The 26,491-nt window shown below is 34.1% G+C and overlaps 1 protein-coding gene across 2 annotated transcripts in view; it reads left to right on the top strand.

The window, feature by feature from the left end:
* Positions 1-26,491, top strand: part of ArfGAP1 (ADP-ribosylation factor GTPase-activating protein 1) — a 45,850-nt gene that overhangs the window by 10,418 nt on the left and 8,941 nt on the right. The window contains exons 2-7 of one of the 2 annotated variants that reach the window (XM_072523277.1): positions 1,290-1,571; positions 5,655-5,914; positions 9,012-9,126; positions 18,489-18,611; positions 18,949-19,008; positions 25,127-25,314. In XM_072523277.1, the coding sequence (XP_072379378.1) occupies positions 1,290-1,571; positions 5,655-5,914; positions 9,012-9,126; positions 18,489-18,611; positions 18,949-19,008; positions 25,127-25,314 (1,028 nt within the window). The remainder of the gene's footprint in view (positions 1-1,289; positions 1,572-5,654; positions 5,915-9,011; positions 9,127-18,488; positions 18,612-18,948; positions 19,009-25,126; positions 25,315-26,491) is intronic. The other variant, XM_072523278.1, reaches the window with a different exon arrangement.

Here is a 26,491-nt window from a genome sequence, read left to right on the forward strand (position 1 = left end):
AAATTTGGTATGGAACATCATGACTGTTAGATAGATATACTGCTATGAACCCGAAACAAAAACTAATCGGTGGTATGGCTCTTTCAAGGCGGCCAACCAAAGTAGTCTGCGCTCGCAACTTCAACAAAAAAATGCTCACGAGTTTTTTTTTTGGAAAAAATGGACATGCTGTCACAATTGCGCTAGAGAATGGTAGAACCGTCAATGCTGAGTAGTACAACAAAATTTGTTTGCTAGAAGTGATTGATGAACTACGAAAAACAAACGGAATCGTCGCATCAGGACAATGTCAGCTATTTGAAGGCGGGAAACATCGATTTGGTGAGCCATCCTACATACAGTTCTGTATTGACACCGTGTGATGTCTCTGATTTCCCGGAATCAAAAACAAAGTATTATATTCTTAAAAGTTTAATTTAAAAACCTGTTTACCCAAATATTCAGCGGCTTGACTCATGCACACCTGGGAATACACTGATGATGGACTTTTTATTCCGAAAACGTTCTGTGATGTAGCCCGAAAGGGTATTTTTAATTATATACTTTTTATAAAGGATTTTTAAATAAAACTTTCCTGATTTATACTATACAGTCAACTACAGGAATTTCATTTTCTTTGTGGATATTAAATTTATTAGTAAAGTTAAACAGGCTACTCATAAATCAATACTGATGTCGATCTGCTCTAAAGATGAAAGAGAAAATAATACAAAATATGTAATTACTATCGAATAGGAATTAACCAAAATTATAAAATTGGAAGTACTTTATTTGATATTTCAAAATAACTTAACGAGACATTAAATTAAGTAAGTATTTTACATTTGCGTGTATCTAAAAAATACAGAAGTTAAAAACTTAAATCACAATTGTAAAATTGCAAACACTATATTTGTTTGTTTTAAAATAACTAAATTAGTTCTAATTTCAATAAAAGTTCTAATTTAAAATAACAAAAATTAGTTAGGCGAATGGATCTAGTAATCCGCAGTCATATTACCAACCACACACATACACACACACACACACACACACACACACACACACTAACACACACACACACAAACACGCGCACAAACACGCGCACACACGCACGCATACACACGCACGCATACACACGCACACATACACACGCACACACACGCGCACACACGCACACACACACGCGCACACACACACACACACACACACACACTATTAAAGTGTCGGTTTAAAAGAAAATAGTATTAGAACAGCGTAAAATAAACTTTTTCTCATTTTGATTTAATATCTTGATTTTATTATTTCAGAAATGTTTTGAATGCGGAACACTTAATCCACAATGGGTATCAGTCACATATGGAATATGGATTTGTTTAGAATGTTCTGGGAAACACCGTGGATTAGGAGTCCATTTATCATTTGTTCGATCTGTTACTATGGATAAATGGAAGGATATAGAACTAGAAAAAATGAAACTAGGAGGTAACAGAAATGCTCGGATATTTTTTGAAGCACAACCAGACTGGCACGATGATATGACACTGCAACAAAAATACAATTCTAAAGCTGCAGCTCTTTACAGGGATAAGGTAATTATAGATGATCAGTATAATCGTGGCCTGAAAAGTTCTTGCACTCATAATTTCCGATAAACAACAATGCTATCAAAGAAGTTTTATTATCTAACATTATCGTTTTTAATATTAATTCATTTCGTCCATTTGCGCTCCGTTCTCATTACCTATCTCTTCTCTATAGTGTTTTTCTGAATGTGTTGCAAAGATCTCATCTACAGACTCTGGGAGGACAATAAGCATTGATCAATGAGGAAGATCTCCAGTTTTGAGAATATAATATAGGAATTTAAAATTCAAAATAATAAACTACAAAAAGTGTCAACACCGCAACTGTCAAATAAGTGTTACCAATTTATGCCAAAATATCACCTTCGTTCGATTACAGTGTGTTCCGAACAAATGTTCTTCATAAAAACGCTTTATAATGCATTTATACAAATTAAATGAAACATATTATTGTGTGTTTCTTTTAAGTTTACATTAATAGAAATCTTCAAATATTATTCTACCCGTATTTAATAAATATGTCTAGTGGCTGTAATGCCAGTGTACTCGGCAAAGTGATTCTAAAAAAGAACACACCTACCGCCTAAATATTTCGTGTTGGTATCATGTCACCTCACGGGCTATGACGCGGATGACGTGCAACAGTAAGTAAATTAGATGAAGTATATGTATATCTGCGTATATGTTAATGTATAAAAGTATATATAATTTTCAAAATAGATATTACTATGGCTATGCATAGTTTCCACTAGCGATACATGCATTTATTTCTTTTCTTATGGAATTTTCTTAATTGATTTTTATAAAGTCCTTTTTTCCAGTTCCTGCTAATCACAGCTACATCATCTGCATATGTAGTAATATAGTTTAATGTCATATTCATAACCTTTTATTTGATCGTATTGTACGCCGTCACTCCACTGTCCCGCCGATTTTATTCTCGGAATATTCTATAGTTGAGTCTTACCTTCTTATATATATTAGCTCTATAATCCTAACCGTCGGCCACTCTTCGAAAGAATGGAAAACCTAAAACTAGAAGGTTGGATGATGTGGAGGATGACTTAAGAATTATGAATGTAAGAGGATAGAGGAAAAGGGCACCAGAGAAGTCTGAATTAAGCCATTTCTGTCCGAATATCCATGTTTTATAATTTGTTCATTCCATTGAATGTACAAATTTTAAAAATTCCATGTAAGTTCCGTTGAAACCCATATAAAAGGTACTAAAATGGTTACATTAGCTTAAAATAACTAGCTTTTGGTGTGATAGTTAAAGGCCGTAACCATATGGTAACAAGGTAAAAGGGAGTACGTTTGAATTTTTATTTTAATTTATTTATAAAAAGCATTTTAGTCTACACAAAGAAAAACTCGATACAAAGTCAAACGTCATATTTCTCACACTCTGTGCGTCCTATAGAACTACAACCTTCGTCAGCACACCGTCTTCTTTTATTATTCGCTACGGAACCAACCAAATGGTCCGTACGATCATACAAGTATATCAGATATTAGATTTAGGGTCACACTAAATCGACTGCCACCTGCTCGTCCTGTCACTTCGGTTTATATTTTGATACAGTGTTAAGTAGGATCGTGTAAATTACCGTGGAAAATCTAAATTAGGTGTGCATCTTCTGTCTTCGGGTGAATTTTGCAGTTCAACATCTATAGGCCATGTAAAAATGGATCCATACCATTCTGTCCACGTATGGCTATTCAATACTAGGCATCGTCTTCATCAATCCTATCGGTACCACTTGTATACTTGTTGTACATACCTATCAAGCGAGGACGTGGTACCGAATATTATTTTCAACTGTTTGGAAGAAAAAAAAAATGTTGGACTGTAGAAATGAGTTGTGTTCCATACGTTGTTGACGCATCTGTTACGACGGAGTTATCGACCAATTGCACTAATATAATAATAATAATAATAATCTTTATTAATAGCATATCGTTTATCATTTTTAGAAATTATTTTTTTCAAAAGCACCTTCTCTATCTTTTTTAGTCATAACGTTTTGGTCTGCAAGGGGACAATTTTTTGAAACTTTATTCGCTCGGAAAATACCTGCCACATCGTATTCCTTTCTATTTTATTTTTGTCAGAAAATTAAAACTTGTAAATAGATTATCAACAAAATTTGAAAACGCAGTGACTTTACATGTTCGGGAAATTCTTCAATAAAGTTACCCATATCACTCCTCTGATCCTAATAGCCATTTTCTTTATGTGCCGTGTTCTGGCGAATGTTGGCGACCATCAAACGATAGGTTTGTCTATTTTGTGCCTCATGCATTATGTTTGCAGCTTCTGGTATTTGGAACCATTCTCTAAAGTTTCTCGGCCATGATTTTTTTCTTTTTGTCCAAACCACTTCTATTCTAGGAGCCACCAATATACAAAAAAAAATTTAACTCGTCGACAGTTATATTTGGGTCAGGACACTTTTCGGGATGCTTTTTGTCAAAAAATAATTCAAAAAAATAAACTGGCGATTCGTCTGTATAAAATGTATTTGATTCGTATTCAAGCACTTACTGTTTTTCTAAATCTCCTTCAATCTAAATTTTTTTGATTGCTTGGATCTTTACTTTTTGTCTTACACCTGGACATTTTTGAGTTAATCATCAAATTTCAGGCTGACTATGTCAGCAGTTGCTAATAATTGTCTTCTGCTCAAATTATCTACTGTACCGCCGCAGTCCTATTCTCCAGACTCCTCATCTCTATCAATACCAGGGTCAGGAGGAGAGATATAAATCCACGCCGGCAAAAAATATAAACCGGTCAGACTTTATAGGTATATACCTTATGTTACCATATGGTTACAGCATATTTTACTCCAAAATTACTCACTAATAATATAAATATTTATTGTTGAATGAAATGCCATAAAAAGTATCAATCATTCTCTTTCATTTGGCAAAATAAAAATCATAGGATTATAATTTTATTCAAATCTAACGTCCATTGTTGTTCTTCGACACAAAACAGAACAAAAAAACATTCAAACCAGACTGAAACTTGTTGAATAAATATTTTATTGCTGTAAGTACATTGTGTAACGGCATCTATTCTAGAATAGAATATTTACTGTCTCTAGAAAAAGCAGTTTTTGGCTAGATATCCCCAGGTATGGTTATTGTAGATCGGGACAGGGCCCATTTATGAGCCCTTTAGATACTTAGACCTCCTAAGACGAGACCATTGTATATATCTAGTTACAAAGAGGTAAATTTACGTGACCATATGGTCACGTAGGGCAGAAATGGGTTAAAGAAAATATCCAGACAGGCAAATACCCACTACGGGCTATAATGTCTAAGGAAGAGAATTAGTAAAATTCGTTTCACAGATGAAAATACCGACGTCATTACTTTTCCCACTGTTGGCACCGTCATCACTTTCTTGGAAGCTGACGAAGCGGCCTTAGGTGCATGTGTGCAGTGGTGAATCCATGTTTCATCCATTGTAATATATGGCAGGCATTTCTCAGAAAGTGGCATGCGAATGTACTTGTGAGCAACAAAGAGCATTAGCAGTTTCAAGCACCTTTATATGCCCATCTTCCAAAAAACTTCCATTTCTTAATTGAAAAGTGAAGGTTAAAAAGAGCCATTTATATTTACAATCTGCAAATGAATTTCGAATGTAACTTGCAACTCAACCTCGTTTTATTAAAAGATTTGATCATTGCACCAACTGCAATGTATACTTCTCCATTGTTAGATGCTACGACCTCTGGGCGGGGTGAGGAACGATCAGACCATTTTAATAGTTTATAGTCTTTATAAGACTAAGACTTTATAAGACTAATAGTCTTTATATTATAATACATGAAATTTCACATTTCCATGTGTACTTTCCTGTTCAGTCTATTTATTGCTGTTTTTTCAAAGTTTCTAATATTAATATTGGATTTTTAATAGCATTTTCTTCACTCAAAAGCCAATTGTATTTCTTCTAATTTTTTATTTAAATGTTTCTGCTTCTCTATACTGATTTCATCTCTTTCATGATACCAGAGGTAAAGAAAACTTATTTAAATTAAATTATTTAAATTTGTTTTTTTTTTTTAGATTTCCACTTTAGCTCAAGGAAAACCATGGGATGAAAGGAAATCGCCCGCTCAAAATTACACAAGTAATTTAATTGGAGGCAACTCATCACAACATTCTAGCTCAAAAATCAATCACACCTCTTCTGCCAGTACTTACCAGTCATCGTCTTATGATACATATGAGGGTGGTTACCAGAATATGATGAATTCTCCAGAGTTTAAAAACCAAAAGGACGCATTTTTCTCAAAGAAACAAATGGAGAATGCAAGTAGACCAAAGTAAGTTTTATTTTTTGACACTCATTGATGCACACTTACAATACCAAAAACAAAGATTTTGTTACACTACCCAAATGAATCAGGGAATCATGTCTAAGCGAACTAAATTTCATTACTGCAGAATTTACCTTACCATTACCGTGGACTAATTATACCACATAACACCCAAACACATTGTAACACAGGTACTTTTAATGCAAGCATTTTATTATGTTGATGAAGTTTTCAGTCTGGATTGGTAAAGTAACTAATATATAATATTTAAACACTTTATATTTTAAATCTTTTTTTCTTTCTTTTTTTTATTTGAAATCAATATGATGTTCCCATTATTACAATCTAGTCTATAAGACCAATATGTAATTTAATTCTAGCCTAACTTAACTAACAGAATCTATTAAAACCAAGTTACACTCTTTAGCACTTTATCTTAACACTCACTATGTCAGATCAAGTGGTTTTATTCTATGGTATATACTATGGTTTATGGTATATATGGTTTATACTATGGTATATAGTATTGTCTAAGAGTTAACGAACGAGTCTGGATTTACGTGCTGATGAAGCCTATTTTCATGGCCCTTAGCTTGTTTTTTATTACCTCAGTGACGGTTTCTACATTTAAGTCTTTATGCAGGTTTGTAGGTTATCTTTGCGAACATACCAGGTGGTATCAACTATTCCTCGAAGTATTTTGTTCTGGAACCTTTGTATGAGACTTACATTGCTTGCACTGGTACATCCCCATAATTGGATACCGTAAGTTCACACTTGTTGATAAAACAGGAACTTATTATATACTGACCCAAATATCGACCCAATAACCAATACATTTTTTTTTGTATTTCAACTTAAGTTTTTCTTGCTTTTTCTTAACATAAGGAACATAAACGATGATTGATATATACCGGTTTAGTCTCAATCTTTTTGTTGGTCAAATCTATATGTGCTGATTTCAGTTCATTTAATTTAATACGCCATTTGTTTGTCCGCTTCGGCAATTGTATTCTGTAACTTATCTGTTTATTCAATTATGTTGTCACCAACAGCCATAATTGCCGTATAATCAGCAAACGTAGCTACAACATTTTGCTCTGAAACTGGCAGGTCTTTAGTGTATAGAAGATATATGACGAGTCCCAGTCCTAAACAAATCTTTTTTTCTTTAAGTGATCCGGTGGACTTGATCAATTGTAGAGTGCTTATTTCGGAATCCGAATTGCTGATCAGGGATGAGTCGTCTTTCTTCGATAATAGATTTCAGCCTCTAAAACGACAGGTTAATTAGATTGGTAGGTTTAACCAGGGCCTTTCTAGGTAGCTCTTTAAGGACCTGCCCAGTTATCAGATCTTAGCCGGGGGTCTTTTTGGAATTAACGTTCGTGTTGATTTCGTGTTTAACCTCTTTTTCAGGGTATTCAGTACTAGAATCATTTGTCAAATGTATCAGGAATTTGCTAATGGATTCATTCTTAAGCTGCCTAATTTATCTCTTTAGTTGTGAGGCAAGTTGATTTACTTTTGTTCTGTCTTGAGGTGCTCTGATGAGTTGCCATTTTTTTCTTGTTCTTCTTTTTTCATAGACTAATTACAAGATTTCCTTAGGGTAGTTTTTCCTATCAATATTCTTAGCAGTTCAGGTGTATTACAAGTTTTAATTTCATCCTTTAGCGCATCTTGCGGGCCATTTCGTTACTAATTAAAATTTACTGGGAAATTCAAAAAATATCTTATTATTTTCCGATGAAATAATCTCACATATATTAAACAAAAAACTTATATAGTATGCGCCACCCTGTATTTAAAATTCAGAATATTACAATCATGATATGAGAAATCACAGTTTAATGTCTAGATTCTAATCCGGCTTCAGGAGTAATTCTGATGAAGGCATGGGCTGTACCTTTGAACTCATGTACGAGGTATTGCATAGTCTGTCATTCTGCTCCACAGTTGCAATCAGGTCTCTGATGCATTTCCCAAGTAAAGACGGGAACCTCCTCACCTTCCGTAACCTGTTTAGACTCTATTTAGAGTGAACTATAGTTTAAGGGGTAGTTTGAAGCCGGGCGGAGTGATTTTGATGTTCAGTAAAGCTGCTTGGGGTTTGCCAACTTTTGCATATCAGCCAACAATCTTGGAGAAATTTAAAAGTTTTCTAGACTCTGATCTTCGGAAATCCATAATGATAAGGTTTTATGGATCTCATATTTCTCAAAGCAGATTATGCGCGTCATCTGATTGAGGAAACTGTCTATTTATGGACATGGGGACTCTTTAGCTATGATGAAGTCTATCACTGTGCTGTTAAGAAGACAAGACGTAAGAGCGGAGCGTAATGTCTGCTGCCCATCCCGATTCAAAAAGGATATTATTCCGTTTGCGCAACTTTGTTGTTTAATTTGACAAGATGCTTAGAGGCATACCTTGATCGTCCGCTCAATCGAATTTAATAGATGATGCAATAGAAATGTAAAATGTAGTATAGAGGTTCAAACAAAGCGGGGGTAATGCAGAACTCTGAGGAAGACCGTAATTAAAGTGACCCTTATTTAGGGTTATTGCTAGATGAGTTCGCTAGGAATGTTTGAAAGGATCTTTTTGATGAATTACTAAAGTGCTTGATTTTTTGTAGCCAATGATATTTAAGAATGTATACCAATATCAGTCTCTTGCTTGTGTTCGAATCCTCTTTCAATTTATCTTCATATGGCCATTACTTGGTCTTCACAGCTACAGATTGGTTTAAAGTCACCTTGATCTATTGCTATTTCTTTAAGCCTCAAATAACAAACGTTCAAGGAGCTTAATGGATGGACAAGTTCCTACTCGACCGGTGTGACCCAATGGCTAATAAGGAACGTCCTATGCGTATATAGGACAAATGTAAATAAGATATAACCAAATCAACACCCGCGAATCAACTGAGAACATGACACGTTTCATTTTTTTTATTGTGTATTGTGTAAACCGTGGCTGTTATTAATGAAAGTGAAACAATTTTCACCTTTTTCAAAAGGTCAATTACATTTGTTTAGCTCTACATAAATGTATTATCTTATTGTTAACTCGTATATATTCTTTATTTTAATTTTAGTGATGTTCCACCGAGTCAAGGAGGGAAATACAGCGGATTTGGGTATACAATGGAACCTCCACCTAGAAGCCAATCTCAAGAATTTGTAGATACAGCCATATCATCTCTAGCTAATGTAAGAAATAAATTATAGTATAGATAGATGATAAAAAAATACAGATTTCATTTTTTCTCTTTTCAAAAAATAGTTCGTAGATAATAAATATACATTTTTATTATCTAACCAGTAGGATTTGAGCGCCTCAATATTCCAAAGACATGTTTTATTTTAAAAGTTACAATATAAATTTCTAATTTTTGTAACGAATGCATAACATGCGTGTTTTTTTAAGCTTATCCATAAATGTTGCAAAGAAGAAAAATAAATCACTTAGGTATTAACATTTATCCCAAAAATCCAATTTGGTGTTAGTTCCTATTGTTAGTAAAAATCCAAGTTAATTCCTATTGTCAGAGATTTATGAATGTAAATTTTTAAGGTACTATTACCGTATAGAAGGGGAAAAATAACACATTTTCAACAATTTTTTGTTTCTAATTTGTTATATATTGCAATTAAACTTCTTTTACATTATTCTACAACTTTCGAAATTTACAAAATTTTTTTTTCCTTTTTTTTATTTTAAATATGTCGCCAAAAATTTTTCGTCCAAGAATTACTCCATGGCGGAAAGTAAATCTTTGGAACGGCAAATTTGAAATGTAAAATTCGAGAAGTGTTTTAAAAAGGAAGTGCTCTTACGTGATAGTTTGACCTTTTTTACTATTTTCAGTCACTATGTTATGTTATTCTCTATGACGTTTTCCCACAATTTGACCAACAAAAATTGTAATAAAATTTTTGTTACTGAAAATAATCGAAAAATGTCAATTTAAAAAAAAAATTTAAATATCCGCCATTTTGTTTTTTTTTAAGAATTTTCAAATTTTTTTGGTAAACCATCACGTAAGAGCACCTCTTTTTTAAACCCTTCTGGAATTTTATGTTTCACATTTGCTGTTCTAGAGATTAACTATCCGCCATGGAGAAGTGTCCGCCATTCAAAAGTATAATTATATAAAAGAAGTTTAATTGCCATATTATATAATAATAAGATAAAAAAATGTTGAAATGAGCATTATTTAGCATTCTAGACGGTAATAGTACCTTAAATGCTTTACTTGAAGATCCCATCGGATACACGACAATAAAAATGAGCACTACATCAATAATTAAAAGTCTAGAAACATTTTACCACTGAAGAAGAAATAAAAAATTTCTATCAGACTCTAGAAGACTGTCTAAAACTGCCCAAAAAACATGAACTTACTATTATCATGGGCGATTTCAATGCCAAAATAGGACAAGGTACGGTCGAGAATGTCGTGGGGTCATATGGTCTTGGCATAAGAAACGAAAGACTAGAAAGACTGATCCAATTCTGCCAAGAGACAGATATGGTTGTAACGAATACACTTTTTAAATTACACCCAAGAAGGCTTTATACATGAAAAGCACCCGGTGATACCCCAGGGAAGATCATAAGAAACCAAATTCATTTTATCAACATAAACAAAAGGTTTACACATTCTATCACCTCAACAAAAACATATCCAGGCGCAGATGTCTTCTCAGATCATAGTCTATTGGTTGCAAATATCAACATACGACTTAAAATATTTCATAAAAAAACAAGGCCCAAGATAGATATAAGACTACTAAAAGAAAATGACATCCAGAAAAAAGTAAAAACAGAGATTAACAAGAATTTTTCGATAGCTGAAGACACTTCCAGAGGCATAGAAGAACAGTGGAACGAAATAAAGACATCTATTACCACAATTTCTACTACCACAATATCTAAAATCACAAAGAGAAAAGAAGCAAGAAGGGATGACAGATTAAATATTGCAGAAGAGCGAAGAAAATTAAAAGGTAGAAATGACAACGAATACAAAAAGTTGCATAAGACTATACTAAAGGAGATAAAAGGAGCAAAATGAGCATGGCTGACGGAGAAATGTATGGAAATTGAAACACTACAAAGCAAACATGACGATTTCCATGTGCAAAAAAATTTCCGAATTTCCAAAAAAAATTAAAGAGGTACAGAACACCAAGAAACAACGCAATACAAGCATAGTTGTAGACATTGAAGGCCAGATTTTGACTACTGCTGAAGATCAATTACGAAGATGGAAAGAATATATGCAAGAATTATTCGAAGATGCAGCACTCCGACTGAAATAAACAATCCCTACGGAAAAGAAATAACACACGAAGAAGTAACTATGGCCATTAAGCGGATCACCAGGACCTAATGAGGTGCATGGTGAAATTTTAAAGCTATTAGAGGCACACCAAATACCAACTCTTACGAAGCTATTCAACATCTACGAGACTGGTTACTTACCAAAAGACTGACTACTATCAATATTCAGTCTACTTCCTAAAAAATCCAACGCTAGAAAATGTGAAGAATATATTAATAGATGTGAAGCATAGATTAATTAGTTTGATGAGCCATGTATTAAAGTACTTCTTACTATCATTCACTCGCGCATATACACCAAATTAGAAGAACACCTGAGTGAAGTTCAATTAGGAATCAGAGCAGGACTCGGAACGAAGGAAGCACTTTTTAGCTTGCAAGTTCTAATACAGAGAGCCAGGGATGTCAATTGCGATGTGTATGCATGTTTCATTGATTTCGAGAAGGCATTTGATAAAGTCCCACATGGAAAACTAATCGATATCCTAAAAACATCAGGACTCGATGGTAAGGATATAAGACTGGTCTCAAACTTATATCTCCAACAACAAGCAACAGTGCGATTAGAAAATAAACTGTCCGAGATCTTCACAGTCGAAAAAGGAGTTAGACAGGGTTGCATATTGTCACCGACATTATTTACATTTGCATAACATATACTCTGAAAACATCTTTAGAGAGGCCTTGGGCGAATCAGAAGATGGGATTGCTGTAAATGGCCAACTTATAAACAATATTAGATATGCAGACGATACAGTGTTGCTGGCAGATAGTGCGCAGGGGCTCCAAAGGATGATGGATAACGTTGTAGAAACATGTAACAAATACGGCCTAAAACTAAATTGTAAGAAGACAAAAATAATGTTCATTAGCAAGAACACCAACATAAACGCCCAAATTACAATAGGCGATACACCGTTAGAAAGAGTGGAAAAAATATGCTATTTGGGCTGCAATATTAAGGATACTTGGGATCACAGCTACGAAATAAAAACTCTTATTGAAAAAGCCAGAAGCTCTTTTAACAGCCTTAGGAATATTCTCTGCAACTTATCTTTAAGTATCAATATACGCATAAGAAATCCTAGATGTTACGTCTTTAGAAGATGCCATAAAATGATTAGAGGCATTTGAAATGTGGTGCTACCGACGTATGTTGAGGGTCTCATATATACACCACACTCAACTTCAGTTGCTATCAACAAGTCCTCGTAGACACTTTGTCTCAGGACTAGCAACCTCCAGTGGAGGTTGCTCAAAACATGTACATGCAGATAGCACTGAGGATGGAATATTAATTCCGAAAACGTTCTGTGATGTAGCCCGATAGGGTGTTTTAATATATACCTTTTATAAAGGAATTTTTTTAATATTCGTTTTATTAATAAAAATATTAAAATTTATCTTGGTCATTACCATATCATGATATTCAGTAATGAGAATTTGAACTTCTTTTAAACTGTATACAAGTTTTATGTTGTACATAAAAAACAAAGATTATTTAGAAACAGTAGAAAAATAGGGACATACCCTATACAAAAAAACGAAGCACTGCACTAAATATCTAAAAAGAAGAAAAGAAGCTATTTTCTTGTGGCATGTTAAAGTAATTACTATTTAAATGGGAATAAGCCACAATTAAAGGTTAAAGTACGTTTATTGACGTTTCAATTTCCACTTCGGAAATCGTTCTCAAAATACAAACATTACTAATGTCCAACATTACCATCATTGAATTTGATAAACCAGTTTTCATATTTTTTACATTTTTTTAAATGTAATAATTTATATTGGTCATTCGTTCACCATTAGAAAATATTCGGCATTGTGTTTCAATCTGTTTTGACAGGCTATAAATAAAGTTAAAAAATTACGAAGCATTCTGCTCATTTGCATCCAGTGCTGCTTTAAACACTTAATTCCATTTCTGTTTAGCTGCTAAATTACATCTCTTTAGATGAGAATATTTAACTGTGTACTTAAATGCTTGTATTTATCAGAACTCTGATATTATTGTTCCAATTTTTTATGGGCAAAGTACTAATATACGAACCACCCTTTCGGTTGGGACTCTCAGAAGGAAGTCATAAATGCTGCTATCCCCAAAACCACATCTCTCTCCTTACTACTCCTTACTTAACGTGACGAGATGTAAAAATTTTTATTCTCTACATAGATCGCCCGCCTGTTTCGTTTTAGAGCTTAATATTTATTTTAAAATGTCTATAGGCGAAACAGAGAAAAGACGAATTGAGGAGCAAGACAGTAATTAATTCACCTTGAAAGTAGCACTCAACAATATTTATAAACAGACTCTTGAAGTTGTTCAGTCCGATATTTTTAAGTCTGATAAAAAGGCGTTATAAAAATTATCGCGTTATAAGATTATCAAAAGGCGTGATAAAAAGACTATAAATGCTTGAAAGTTCAAGGGCAAAATTTTGAACACCTGTTATAAGTTGTTACAATGTATGTATTTAATTAAAAAACAAAAAAGAATGTGCTTTACTTTTTTAACTTCTTGTTAAAAACAACCAATATGTGTTAAATTTTTAAATATTCTCTTCACGATGTTACGGATAGGTCGTGGCCGATCTGTACCTTGTGCAAATAAAGCAGATGTTCTAGTGTATGAAAAGTAAATTTACGTAATCTTTGTTGTTTATTTCTAAATGAGAAATTTATAACTGTTTGCAAAAGTGCCAGTAGGGGAGCGCCGGGAGGGTTTGGACAATTTTTTAATAATCAATTATGGCGTGGACATGGATAACAAATATTTAACATACTGATTAATGTATGTCTCCTCACTATATATTTGCATAGTTTGTGCACAAATATAACAATGTGAATGAAATATTCGCATAAACAAACTTGAGGTAATGTGTCCAAACCCTCCCGACTGATCGGGAGGGCCTGGACAATAAACGAATAAATACAAAAATATTACTTTTTATTTGCTAGTTTTTATTTGCCAAAAAAAGCTTTAGATATCAATGAAACAAACAAAATATTCATTTTTAAAATAAACTGTACTGGGAAAGATCAATGTTACAATATATCATGTCTTTATATCTGGCACTTTGGTCTGTCAAAGGATTTAGTAACCTTACAATAACTTCTTCGTATGCTAAAAATGCTGGATACTCTTCCCTAACTATAAACCGGTTGGAAGCAACTTGCTTTTTCAAAAATTTCTTGTTGTAGCCATCTACAATAACTTCTTCAATTTTGGCGGCATAATGTCGAACCCATTTTTTCCCAATCACCTTACAAACCACGAAACTATCAATTCGAAGTCTAGTAAGGTCCTCATCCTGATCCGCATCATTTTCCAAATCTAAATCTGAAGATGAGTCTTTGTAAATCACTTCTTCATCGGAAGAAGACTCGCTCATTACTTTCCTCATTACCATCTCTATTTTTTTTTATTAATTTGTGGTGTCTCTTTTTTCTGAAATTGCATTGCGTTCCGGAGTATCGGATGCTGTTAGGATTGTTCTTTTTACTGGACCTTTTCCAGTTAATTTTTTTTTTGAGCTTTTGGGTCTGGTTTTTTTTGGGATGGAGATAAGTAATCTTTCTTGTGCTCGTTTTGAACTAGAGTGTCGGGCTGTGACAATGCTGAGAGGCTGAATTACGATGACACCTCCACATTTTGATTTGAAAATTCACTTGATGAAGAAACATTGGGGTCTTTTGATGTTAGAGGAACCATTCTGTCTGTTACAAACGAGCATAGAAAGTTTTCTTCGCCAAAAATATTTTTATCCAATGGGATTTCAAATTCCAGTGCAACGAAATCCAGATTTTATGTTGAAAGGAGTTGCAGATCGATCCCAAGCTGTCATACATATTGGTGCAAGGTCATAAATTGATAATGCCTTCCCTGGATGAGAGAGCATCCAGTCATCTGCTCCTTGATTGAAACACCTTTTAAATGGTCCAAAAACAGTCCTATCTAATGGTTGCAATTTGTTAGATGTGTGAGGTGGAAGAGTTAGAATTGTAATTCCATTATCTTTGCAGTAATCAATAGCAGAAACAGATAAATGGGATTCATGATTATCCATTAATAAAATAACTTGGCGTTCTTTAGAACACCGAACACGAATTACAAAATGAAATACCATTTAGCATTCTATGTTTGACTTTGTAGTAGTTTGTTGTTACCAACTTGATGCTGACCTTTAGCAGCAACTACTTTTTGAGTTTTTTGAACTGTGGTTACGCACATCTCGTCCAAAATAAATATGTCTGATCCAGTGAAGCTGTGCCTTTTTAGAATCTCCTCTAAGCTTGTATTCTCCGGGGATCGTAAGGATAGTTAAGATTGCTGACTTAAAAATCCTGTAAACCAATCATTCCTGGCTGATTTGTTTACTTTCCGAGGCGTCCATTTCATTAGAAAACACTTGGCATGTTACAAAATGTGGAGAGAATGTCGTATTGCCAATTCCTACTTCTCTAGCTTTCTTTACATATAAAGCTAGTGTTAATTTTTTAACTTCATGCTGTTAAGCGGTTTTTCTGATAGGAAACTTTCCAGATAAAACATCAGCTGTTGCGCTTCGCATGGCTTCTTCGGGAAATCGTCCTTCAGTTAGTCGCTTATATTTATACATGTTTTCTGTTGTAACAATTTTATAAATTAGCGAGGGTTTGGACCGGTGTCCATACTTTCCCTCAAGCCAGTTGAGATAAATAAATACAAAATGTATTAAAGCATCTTTATATATTGTAAATATAAAAACAAACTTTCATTATTTAGGCTTACCTAATAGTAATACTTAATCAATATCCCAAAACAAACGAAACCAGCTAATTAAAAACTTCTTCTTCTTCTTCTTCTTCGCGCAACTAGGATTACTCCTGTTTGTCTGCCTCTTATTCTGTTTCAGTCGTTGACTGTACATTATCTTTCCACCTTTTTGGCGGCCTTCCAACGGGTCTTCTGCTATACGGCAATATTGTTGTTTTTACAGATGTTCGCTAATCTATCTGGTCCCATTCGGTTTACATGTTCGTTCCAGTTTTTTTTCTTGTTTTTATCCACCTGTTAATATTTTGAATTTTGCACTGTTCGCGTATACTTCTGTTGGTTAGTCTGTCTCTTAATGATATGCCCGCTATTGATCTTAATACTTTCATTTCGATATTGTTGATTTGTTGTTTCGTCTTTCTTGTATCGGTCCTTGTCTCCGCTGCATTAGGATTGGTCTTACTGTTGTCTTGTATACTTTTATTTTGCTTTCCGTGGTCAGATATTTGTTTCTCCATATGGTTTCTCGGAGGCAACCACTTACTCTTGCCGCTTTTGATGCTTGCCTTGTGGTCTCTGTTCTTATATCCCTGTCACTAGTGATCTCTACTCCTAGGTAATTGAATTTCATTACTTGTTCTACAAATTTGCCGTCTATTTCTAGTTTGCATCTACGCGGCTCTTTACTGATCACTATACATTTAGTTGTTTCTACTGATATTCTCATATTAAGTTTGTTTGCTGTGATATTGAAGGTGTGGTTTGTAGGTTATCTTCGTTATCAGCAATTAGTACTGCATCATCGGCATAGCATAGTATCGTGATTTTATGCGCTCCCATGTGGTATCCGTGTCGTTTTCTTACTTCGTGAATTATTTGATTCATCACCATATTTAATAACAATGGGCTGAGCGAGTCTCCTTGGCGGAGTCCTCCTTTTAGTTCTATGCATTCTGTTTCCCCTGTTGGCATTATAACTCTGGTCTTGTTGTTCTTGTTAATTTCAATAATTGTCCTTATTATCTGATGGTCTATTTGTTCAGCTTGTAATAAATTTAAGATGTCATTTCGCTTCACCCTGTCAAAAGCACTTTTTAAATCTACAAAGCACATGTATGCTGGTTTTCCATATTAAATAGACTTCTCTATTATTTGTCTGATAATAAAAATTGCGTCTATTGTGCTGCGGTTCTTCCGGAAGCCTTGTTGTTCATCTGCCATGTTCGCTTTTTCCTAGATTTTATCTTTTATGACTGCCGTTAACAATTTTAGTCTCCCTTTTTAAGTATCAGTAGCAGGAGACTTTCTTCCATTCCGCTGGTACTACTCCGGTATTTATTATATCGACGAATAATTTTAGGAGCCATTTGCGTAGTGTTGTGCTTTTCTGTGGTGCTTTTCTGTTTTTTAATTTTTTTATTCGTTCTTGTAGATATTCTTCTGATATTAGTACTCTATCGTGAGTTTCGTTAATGATTATTTCTCTGTTCTCTTCTTCTCCTTCTCCATATAATTAAAAACACAGTTTCAAATTGCTAAATATTAAACCAACAGCATGGAAATTTCGAAAATGGCCTAGCATCAAAACAAAGTAAACTGCCGGCTTGGCGTCTAGACAGATACTAAGAATACAGAAATGCAATTCAATTTGTTCAAGTTCAAGTTATATTTGCGGTTACGGTTGTTGTGTAGTGGAATGGGAATTATGAGAGTGTCCAATACCTCCCGCTATCCAAACCCTCTCGGCGCTCCTCTAACCAGAAATAACAACAGTTATGATATTTTCATATACTGCTAAAATAAAACAATAAATATTTTACCTTTAACATTAAACCACAATTATGTAACGCTAAAAGTATTAACTTAAGATATAGGAAACCCTAATACTATTTGTAAGACAATTTACTTCTTTTTTCTTTAAAATTATAAAATACAGGGTGTTTTTTTTAATTATTGACTTACTGCGTTTAAAATTTTAAAGAAAATACGTGCCTATCATTTGTGAACACTCTGTACTCAGAAATTCGATTTCGATGTAAATTTCTGAAAGAAAGTTACCTACTCTTTGTGTGTTAGACAATATTTTCGTAAATGGATGAGCTATTAATTTTGAAAAGTTTGTCTCTATCTGTCAAAATTTTTGAATAAATATGAATAACTCAAAAGATATGAACTTTGACCTATGATACTTTATACAAATTTGATCTAGAATTTAAAGTAGAATCTAAAAACGCAACAATATATAAGGTGTTAAATTTAAAATACCAAAGTTGTATATTTCCGGTATAACTGAAAGTGGCATGAAAGTAAAATGTGTTCTTTAAGTTCGTTATAACTCGTAATCCTCATAAACTAAATTTGATAAATATCGTGTAAGTAGTTTCCGATATATAGATAGTGTAAACTCGTCGTGAAACACGCTGAATAAGTATTTGCGTTAGGTAACAATAAATTGCTTTTTTACAGGGTTGGTCATTCCTGTCTTCTTCAGCAACAAAACTGGCGAGCAAAGCGTCCGAAAACGCAGTTAAATATGGAGGATTAGCAAGTCAGAAGGTAGTTGAAGTTAGTTCACATGTAGGGGAAAAGGTTTGTTTTTGTGTTTGTTAAGTTATGTTATCAATTTGTTGTTTCTTTTCTGTTTTTATTTCTTTTATTATTTCGTTTTAGTTTTCTGAAGTTACAGGCTTTTATGTAATATGGAGTTATAATTGATTACAGTCAAAACACAATTGTTTCAAGCTTCTGACATACATTGGTAATATTGTTCATAATATTTTTATACGTTTCCTAATTTTGGCTATATTTATCTCACTAAGTGTATTCATTACATAAAAATATTAATAAAAGTCATGGTTTCAGAAAATAGCAAAGTGTCTTAATTTATATTTTTGTTTCCTTATTTTTATTTTTTTGCGTTCATTAGGTTAGAGAAGGAACACTATTAGAAGAAGTTGGTTGTCAAGTTACTAGTTTAACGAATAAGGTAATTATAAGTAAATATGTAGGTATTTTAATAATCAATTTTTCAATAGTACTATTACGTTTTGATTTTAATAAAACGCCCATATTTTACAGTTTTTTACAATTTTCTTTTAATTTAACTAATTTAAATTTATTTCTTTCTAATTATTTCATTTATTAAAAAGTAATAATTTAATTACTTTAAAAGACCCCGTAATAAACTACAGAAAAACTCTGCAACTCTACTTTAGGTATACAAACTTTATTCAATAATATCAATGAGAGCTGGAATACAACCGCAGAAATTAAAAACCGAATAGAACAAGCCCGAGCTGCCTTTGTAAAAATGAGAAACGTACTTTGCAGTCACGATCTTAGCATTGACCTTAGAGTTCGAATGACATCTTGCTACATCTTTCCTGTCCTGCTGTATGGAGTGGAAGCATGGACTCTAACTGAGGCTATCCTTAAACGCTTGACAGCCTTTGAGATGTGGGTATACAGACGACTACTGAAAATAAGCTGGGTCGACAGAGTTAGAAATGAGGAGGTCCTTAGACGACTGAACCAAACAACACAACTGGTCAATATAATAAAGAAACGCAAGCTGGAATACTTCGGTCACATTATGAGACACCCTCAAAAATATGATCTTTTACATCTGATCATTCAGGGAAAGATCCAAGGTAAGCGTGGTCCTGGTAGAAGAAGAACATCATGGCTGAATAATCTAAAGCTATGGTATGGAAAATCAACTATATCGTTATTTAGAGCTGCTGTCAATAAAGTCACGATAGCGAATATGGTAGCCAACATGATATCCAACGGTCGATAACGGTCATGGAACTAGAAGAAGAAGAAACTTTATTCGGAAATGAAATATTGCCCTCAAGAAAGGAGAAACTAGATTTACAATAGCTTCATAATCAATAAACATCTGAAATAATTACGTATGTCTTTCCGCAACATCGTTTAAAATTTATTTATAACAAGCTTCCAATAAAAACATGAAAAGGAAAATGCAATGAAACAATAAATACAAGTATTTGGAGACATCTGTAACAAATAGTGGTAAAATGAATTAAGTGGGAAAAGAAAAAAGTTTAAAGTTGAAAAGTACCAACCAAAGTCATTTAATAGAATACTCTGAGATGCACAAGAAAATAAATCGTAAAAACGATATATATATATATATATATATATATATATATATATATATATATATATATATATATATATATATATATATATATATATATATATATATATATATATATATATATATATAGTACATTACTTAAAAGAGGACTGGACACAACTGCCGTGCCGCTACGAGTTAAATTTGCAATCTAATCTAGAAAGAAGATTAAAGATGCCGGTTCCACCAAATGTATTGAAGAAGACGACAAGGACTTGCTGAAACGAAAAGACTACACCATCTTCGAATAGCCCATACCTACATTAAAACTTTGAAGCAATAACTCACTATTGATGAAACCGAATTAAGCTGCAGCCTCGCCAGCCTATGTAGAATTTTATAAAAGTATGTCGATATTGCACAATCGACAAAAGGCAAGTAATTATGGAACCTGATAAATTACAAAAATGGCGTCAAGGGTTTATAAATTCAATAAGAAAATACTGTTCTGAAAATCTTCAATGAATTTACCTCGTTGAAATATGGTTTGACATGCATTCAATGCCACCTGAAGGATTAGCCGATTCTTCTGGAGATAAAAGCACCGCCATAAGGAAAAAGAATAACTATTTTTGTCCCCTGGTTTTTTGCAAAGAATATTAGACTCATGCATCGACTATCATGAAGATACCACGGCAGAAGTTTTTGAAGAATGGTTTTAAAATAATCTTATTCTTAACATTTCTTAGAATTAAATATTATTTTATATGGGATTATAAACATTTACAGGTTAAGACCACTCATAATTCTAATTACTATTTAAATGGGAATAAGCCACAATTAAAGGTTAAAGTACGTTTATTGACGTTTCAATTTCTACTTCGGAAATCGTTCTCAAAATACAACATTAATGTCCAACATCTGTATCTGTATCTGTAGAGTAGGGAGGGCGAGTTAAGTTTCACAGCACTTAGGCCACAATTGACCCATTGTGCATCCTCCCAGGGAGCTGTCACCCTTAGCTCATTGTCCATCCTGCCAATTCTAGGAAGGTGGACAAGTCACCAGGAGACATCTCTCTTATGTGGGCAGGTGTTGGCCAGGACTCGCCGAACGCGTACTCTCGTATTAACGATAACTCTGGGCATTCACATAGGACATGCTCTACAGTTTCGTCTTCTCGTTCACACTTCCTACATAGAGGTGTGTCTGCTAGCCCCAGTGTATGGAGGTGTTTGCTTAGTTGACAATGACCAGTTAAAAAACCAACTGCCAAACGTAGGTTTTTCCTGGTCATTCCCAAGTACTTCTTAGATGTTGACTCTTCAAGGTTACTTAGTGTTACCCTGGCAAGTTTACATCCTTTCCCTTCTTCCCATCTTTTTACGGTTTGAGTATGGGAGTGACATTTGACAATTTCCACGATTGTTGTAGTTGACCAACCAAAAAGATCCCCAGGTCCTAAGAGTCTTAGGCCTGCCGCCTTCCTAGCTAATTGGTCAGCAATGCGGTTGCCTTTATTCCTATTGTGTCCTTTAACCCACCTCAGGATGATGGTATTACCATCCGAAGCTTGGGTTAGTGACTTGTGACACTCCATTACTAAACCTGATGTGACACGTGGTCTATTCAAGGTTAGTAGCGCTTGTCTGCTATCTGTGCAGATGATTATAGTTTTACCTGCTATACCTTTTTGGGTTATCTCTTTTGCGGCTATGGAGATACCAGTCAGTTCTGTCTGAACTACGCTGGCATTTTTGCCCATACCCCACTTTATTCTTAGGTTCAGTGATCTGGAGTATATCCCGCATCCTGAGCCTTCTTTCATTTTGGAGCCATCGGTGTATATGCAATAGGCATTTGCCACGTTTGTCTCCATGTACTGTCCTGTTTCAATTTTGTAGGGTTTGTTGAAGACAAACTTTGGTTCAATTGAGTCGCAGCCTGCCTGTAGAAGTGGTAACGCATCCAACTCTTCTCGCCAGAAACGAGTTCTCAATTGTCCCATTCCTACATCAAGGTTTGCACCAGCTGAGCGCAGTCGCATCATTGTCACTAGCGCCACCTCTTTGACATATATATCTAGAGGCGTGATGCCAATGATCAACTCCATTGCAGCAGTTGGTGTTGTTTTCATGGCACCTGTTATATTTATGCAAGCCATCCGCTGAATATGGTTTAGTTTGTTAATCGCTGTTGCCTGTAGCACTTTTGGTACCCAAGCAATAGCTCCGTAAGTTAGCATTGGCCTAATGACAGCGGTGTAGACCCAGGCGATCACCCTGGGCGTGAGGCCCCAGGTGCGTCCGACCGTTCGTCGACACTGCTCATAGGCAATATATGCTCTTTTAGCTCTACCATCTAAGTGTGAGTTCCATGTTAACTTCTTGTCAAGGGTAATACCAAGGTACTTCACCTCGTCAGAAAAATTTAGACTGTAGTTTAGAATCCTTGGGGGTATTAAGCCCGTGATTCTTCTTTTCCTGGTAAAGAGGACCATCTCAGTTTTCTTTGGATTTATAGATAGTGAGTGTTCCTTGCACCATGTTTCTATTAGTCGGAGAGCAACTTGTGATCTCTCACATAGTGTGCTCTCAAACTTACCGCTTTGCAGGACAGCAATATCGTCTGCATAGGCTATTGTGTAGAAACCGTTGCTGCTGAGTTGGTCAACCAGGGTATCTAGAACTATGTTCCAGAGTAGTGGTGATAGCACCCCTCCCTGTGGACAGCCCCTCGTAACCATGCCTCTAACAGAAACGTCTTCTACATTTATGCTTATTGCTCTATTAGAGAGCATACTGAATATCCATTCGCTTATGGCCAGGGGAACATTCCTGACGTTGAGCTGTTGGGTGATAGTTGGGAATGTGGTTTTATCAAACGCTCCCTCAATGTCTATGAATATACCTAGGGTGGATTCTTTATTATCCAGCGATCTTTCAATTCTTCCCACTACATGATGCAGTGCAGAATCGGTAGATCTTCCCGAAGTATATGCATGTTGATTTGGGTGAAGTGGGTTATGGACCAGAACTTCATCCCTTATGTACCTCTCGCATAGCCTTTCCATCGTTTTCAACAGAAAGGATGTTAGGCTAATTGGTCAGAAAGCCTTTGGTAGGGTAATGTCCAACATTACCATCATTGAATTTGATAAACCTGTTTTCATACTTTTTACAACATTCTCATCTCTTCCTCCATTGTTTTGTTACCCTTGTATGCTTAAGAATGCATTCTTACAAATTTGTAATTTACACGTCATAGAGTACCTTATGTAATACATCACGGTGAGACTTCGAGTACTACGAGCTTGAAATTTTAGCTCTATGTCATTTAGCAGCCAAATATGTATGAATTTTGGATATGAAAGTTGACCAGTTTTTAAAAGTCCTCAAAAATGTTTTTCGCCTCATCTTCGGATAAAAGTGTAAAACATTTATTTCTACAACAGCAGTCTGGTCCTATAGACTTTTCTTTTTATACCATTCCCTTACCACAATAGCTGAGATATTTTTCGCCACTATTTCTTTTATTCTTTTCCTTGATTTGTGTTTTATTTCCACGTTTACGTTTTCATCCTTTATTTTCACTGTTTGTAACTTCAGGTAAAAATTATTTACACGACATTGAAATGTCGTGTAAAATTTTCGTCATTTATATCGTGGTCAGACGATGTTGATAGAATTTCACATACTATCTTAGATTTTTGCAAGAAAAAAGAAAATATAAATCTATGTGCACATAGAACTATCATGCAAATGAGCAGATATCTACATGCGTGTAAAAAATGGTACTAAATTCACTTACCATTGTTTACTTGCAGTGTAGTTTATTCGCTAATATGTCAAATTTCTTACCTTAATTGGTCCATTGTCATCGTTTGGCATATATTCCGGATCTTTATCTGAATCATAAAACTAGCTGTCACTATATATGAACAAAATTTTGATTAAAACATCTTTATTTTTCGCAGCAAAAAATTGATCCACCTAATCGTTAGACGCAATGTTTTACACAGACCATTATTTGCGCAAATTCGATGTCACTTAGCTGTCATTTGCAACTTATTTACAGCGTCATCTTTTAAACTATTATAGTAACGAAATATCAACAGATTCGTGTTTAGAACTGCATATTCCATTATTTTCGTGCAAAAAATTAATTTCGACAATTTTGTCAGATACCAAAATTTACACCAGAGTCCTTCACTTTTGTTGGTTTTCTGGGAAGATTTTATATGCTTTCTTTAAGTTCTTCTTCTTCTAATGGCGCTACAACCCTTTGTGAGTCTTGGCCTGCTTAACAATGTTCTTCCATTCTGCCACGTCGGATACTTTCCTTCGCCACTGCCTGATGTTCATGGTTTTAAGATCCCTCTCTACGTCGTCTATCCATCTTTTACGGGGCCTTCCTCTTGTTCTGTTTCCTTTTGCTTCCATCTCTCGACTACTTTTACAGCTCGATTATCTGGCATTCTTTCTAGGTGACCAAGCCAGTTTAGTCTTTGTGACTTTACAAATCTGACAATATCTTCGCTCTGCATTAGTTCATCCAGCTCGTGGTTCATTTTAATTCTCCACGAACCATAGCTGCATTGGGTTGGTCCAAATAACTTCCTTAGTATTTTGCGCTCAAATATTCTCAGTTGCTTTCTTTAAGTTATATAATACTAATGTGGTTCTTGGTTAAAAGCCATGTTCTTTTAAATTATTTGTATCATAGCAACATTGGTCAATGATCTAAGTGTCCGAAATCCTGCCTGTTACTTCGCCTTCGTAATTTTATTTTTTATTACTTTTTCGTAGATTCCATTCTTGAGAGATCTTCATGTGATTCACGATCTCCTTAGAGTGAGTCAGAGATGATAGAAAAAGTGAACTAATTAACAGCTATCTTGATCAGTTATATTTGAATTCACAGTATTTGTAAATTTTAAATGTACTTATAGTGGAATGTACTCAGGCGTCAAATATTTCATCAGATTTTTTGTTTTGTTTAGATGTCCGAACTGGGCAAAAGAGGATGGAAAGAAGTGAGCAATTTAGGCAATGAGAGCAACAGCGCCGGAGGATATGGTGAAGTAGCTGGAGACAATTATTCTCCAAGTGAAAAATCATCATTGTATAGTCAAGGCAACGGATATGTTAGAGAGGAGGATTGGAGTTGTAATAGTCAACAAGGTTCGAAGTAAGTAACGGTTACTATGTGTTAACATAAACATTTTAATGGCCCTATTAACAACAACGATTCTGTGTTGTTGCAATATTACTAATATACAAGTTTCGTAAATTAAAACATTTATTTTAACTCCATAGAATAGTTTTTTATATTACACATATCAAAAATGTCTAGGAGCATCACTATTATTCCATTTTTTTCTATAAAAATTTAACTCTTTTTTTATTAATATATACCATTCGGTTTGAAAATTTATTCTCTATATATTAAGGTATGCCATGAAAATTAATCTGTCAATTACACTATTTTATTAAGGCAAAATTGACAGCGTCTCAAATTCGTACGAATAATTGTTTCAGATTTTAAAAAAATTGCTTTAAACTTTAAATATGATCTGTATTTACTTTAAAATTTTATTAAAACAAGATTATTAAACGCAACGATAGTCATGGAACTATTTCGCGATTGTGGCGTCGGCGTCGATATAAACAATTTAGTAATGTCGCTGAAAGACACGGAGGTTGTCAACGTGAAACTCCTCTCGAGATGATTAGCTTATCGAAATATGCATATAGTATTTTTCATATAAAAATGCGTGTGTTTAAATGAATTTTTAAAATGTCAACTATTTGTCAAACTACTATATTAACAGTAAATACACTTAGTTTTAAGTTTACTGCAACACACTAAAATACATAAGAAAACATTTTAGTTCAAAATTATATATTCTAAATTTTAAACTTACCTCTTTTCGAGCATTAATAGTAAAAACGTCCCACCATTATTTCTTGTTCAAAATAATCTATCTTATATGAAAGCTTATCAGCTTTCTACAGACTATTTAGTTGTTTTGGCATAACACAATCACAATACACAACAATAATTAGTTTTTAAAGCTATTAATCTAAATTTAATATGTATTTATAAATACAATTTATTAATATATAATATATTATGATCAAATTGTGTAAGAAATCAAAACATAAACAAAATTCTTACTCTAAAAAAGCGGCAACACTTTAAACAATTTTGCTGAACTGTCAAAAAATTTGAAGTATTCCCGTATCAGTTGCGTACAATTGTCTAATATATTTAATTAAAATTATTATTTTGTGGAATATTAGACTTAAAGAGTTACTTCATAAAATTTATATTATTAATAATAACAAATGTTTTTGGTTATATG

Source organism: Diabrotica undecimpunctata, chromosome 2 (genome assembly GCF_040954645.1).
Source record: "Diabrotica undecimpunctata isolate CICGRU chromosome 2, icDiaUnde3, whole genome shotgun sequence".
In the NCBI taxonomy this organism is placed as follows: domain Eukaryota; kingdom Metazoa; phylum Arthropoda; class Insecta; order Coleoptera; family Chrysomelidae; genus Diabrotica; species Diabrotica undecimpunctata.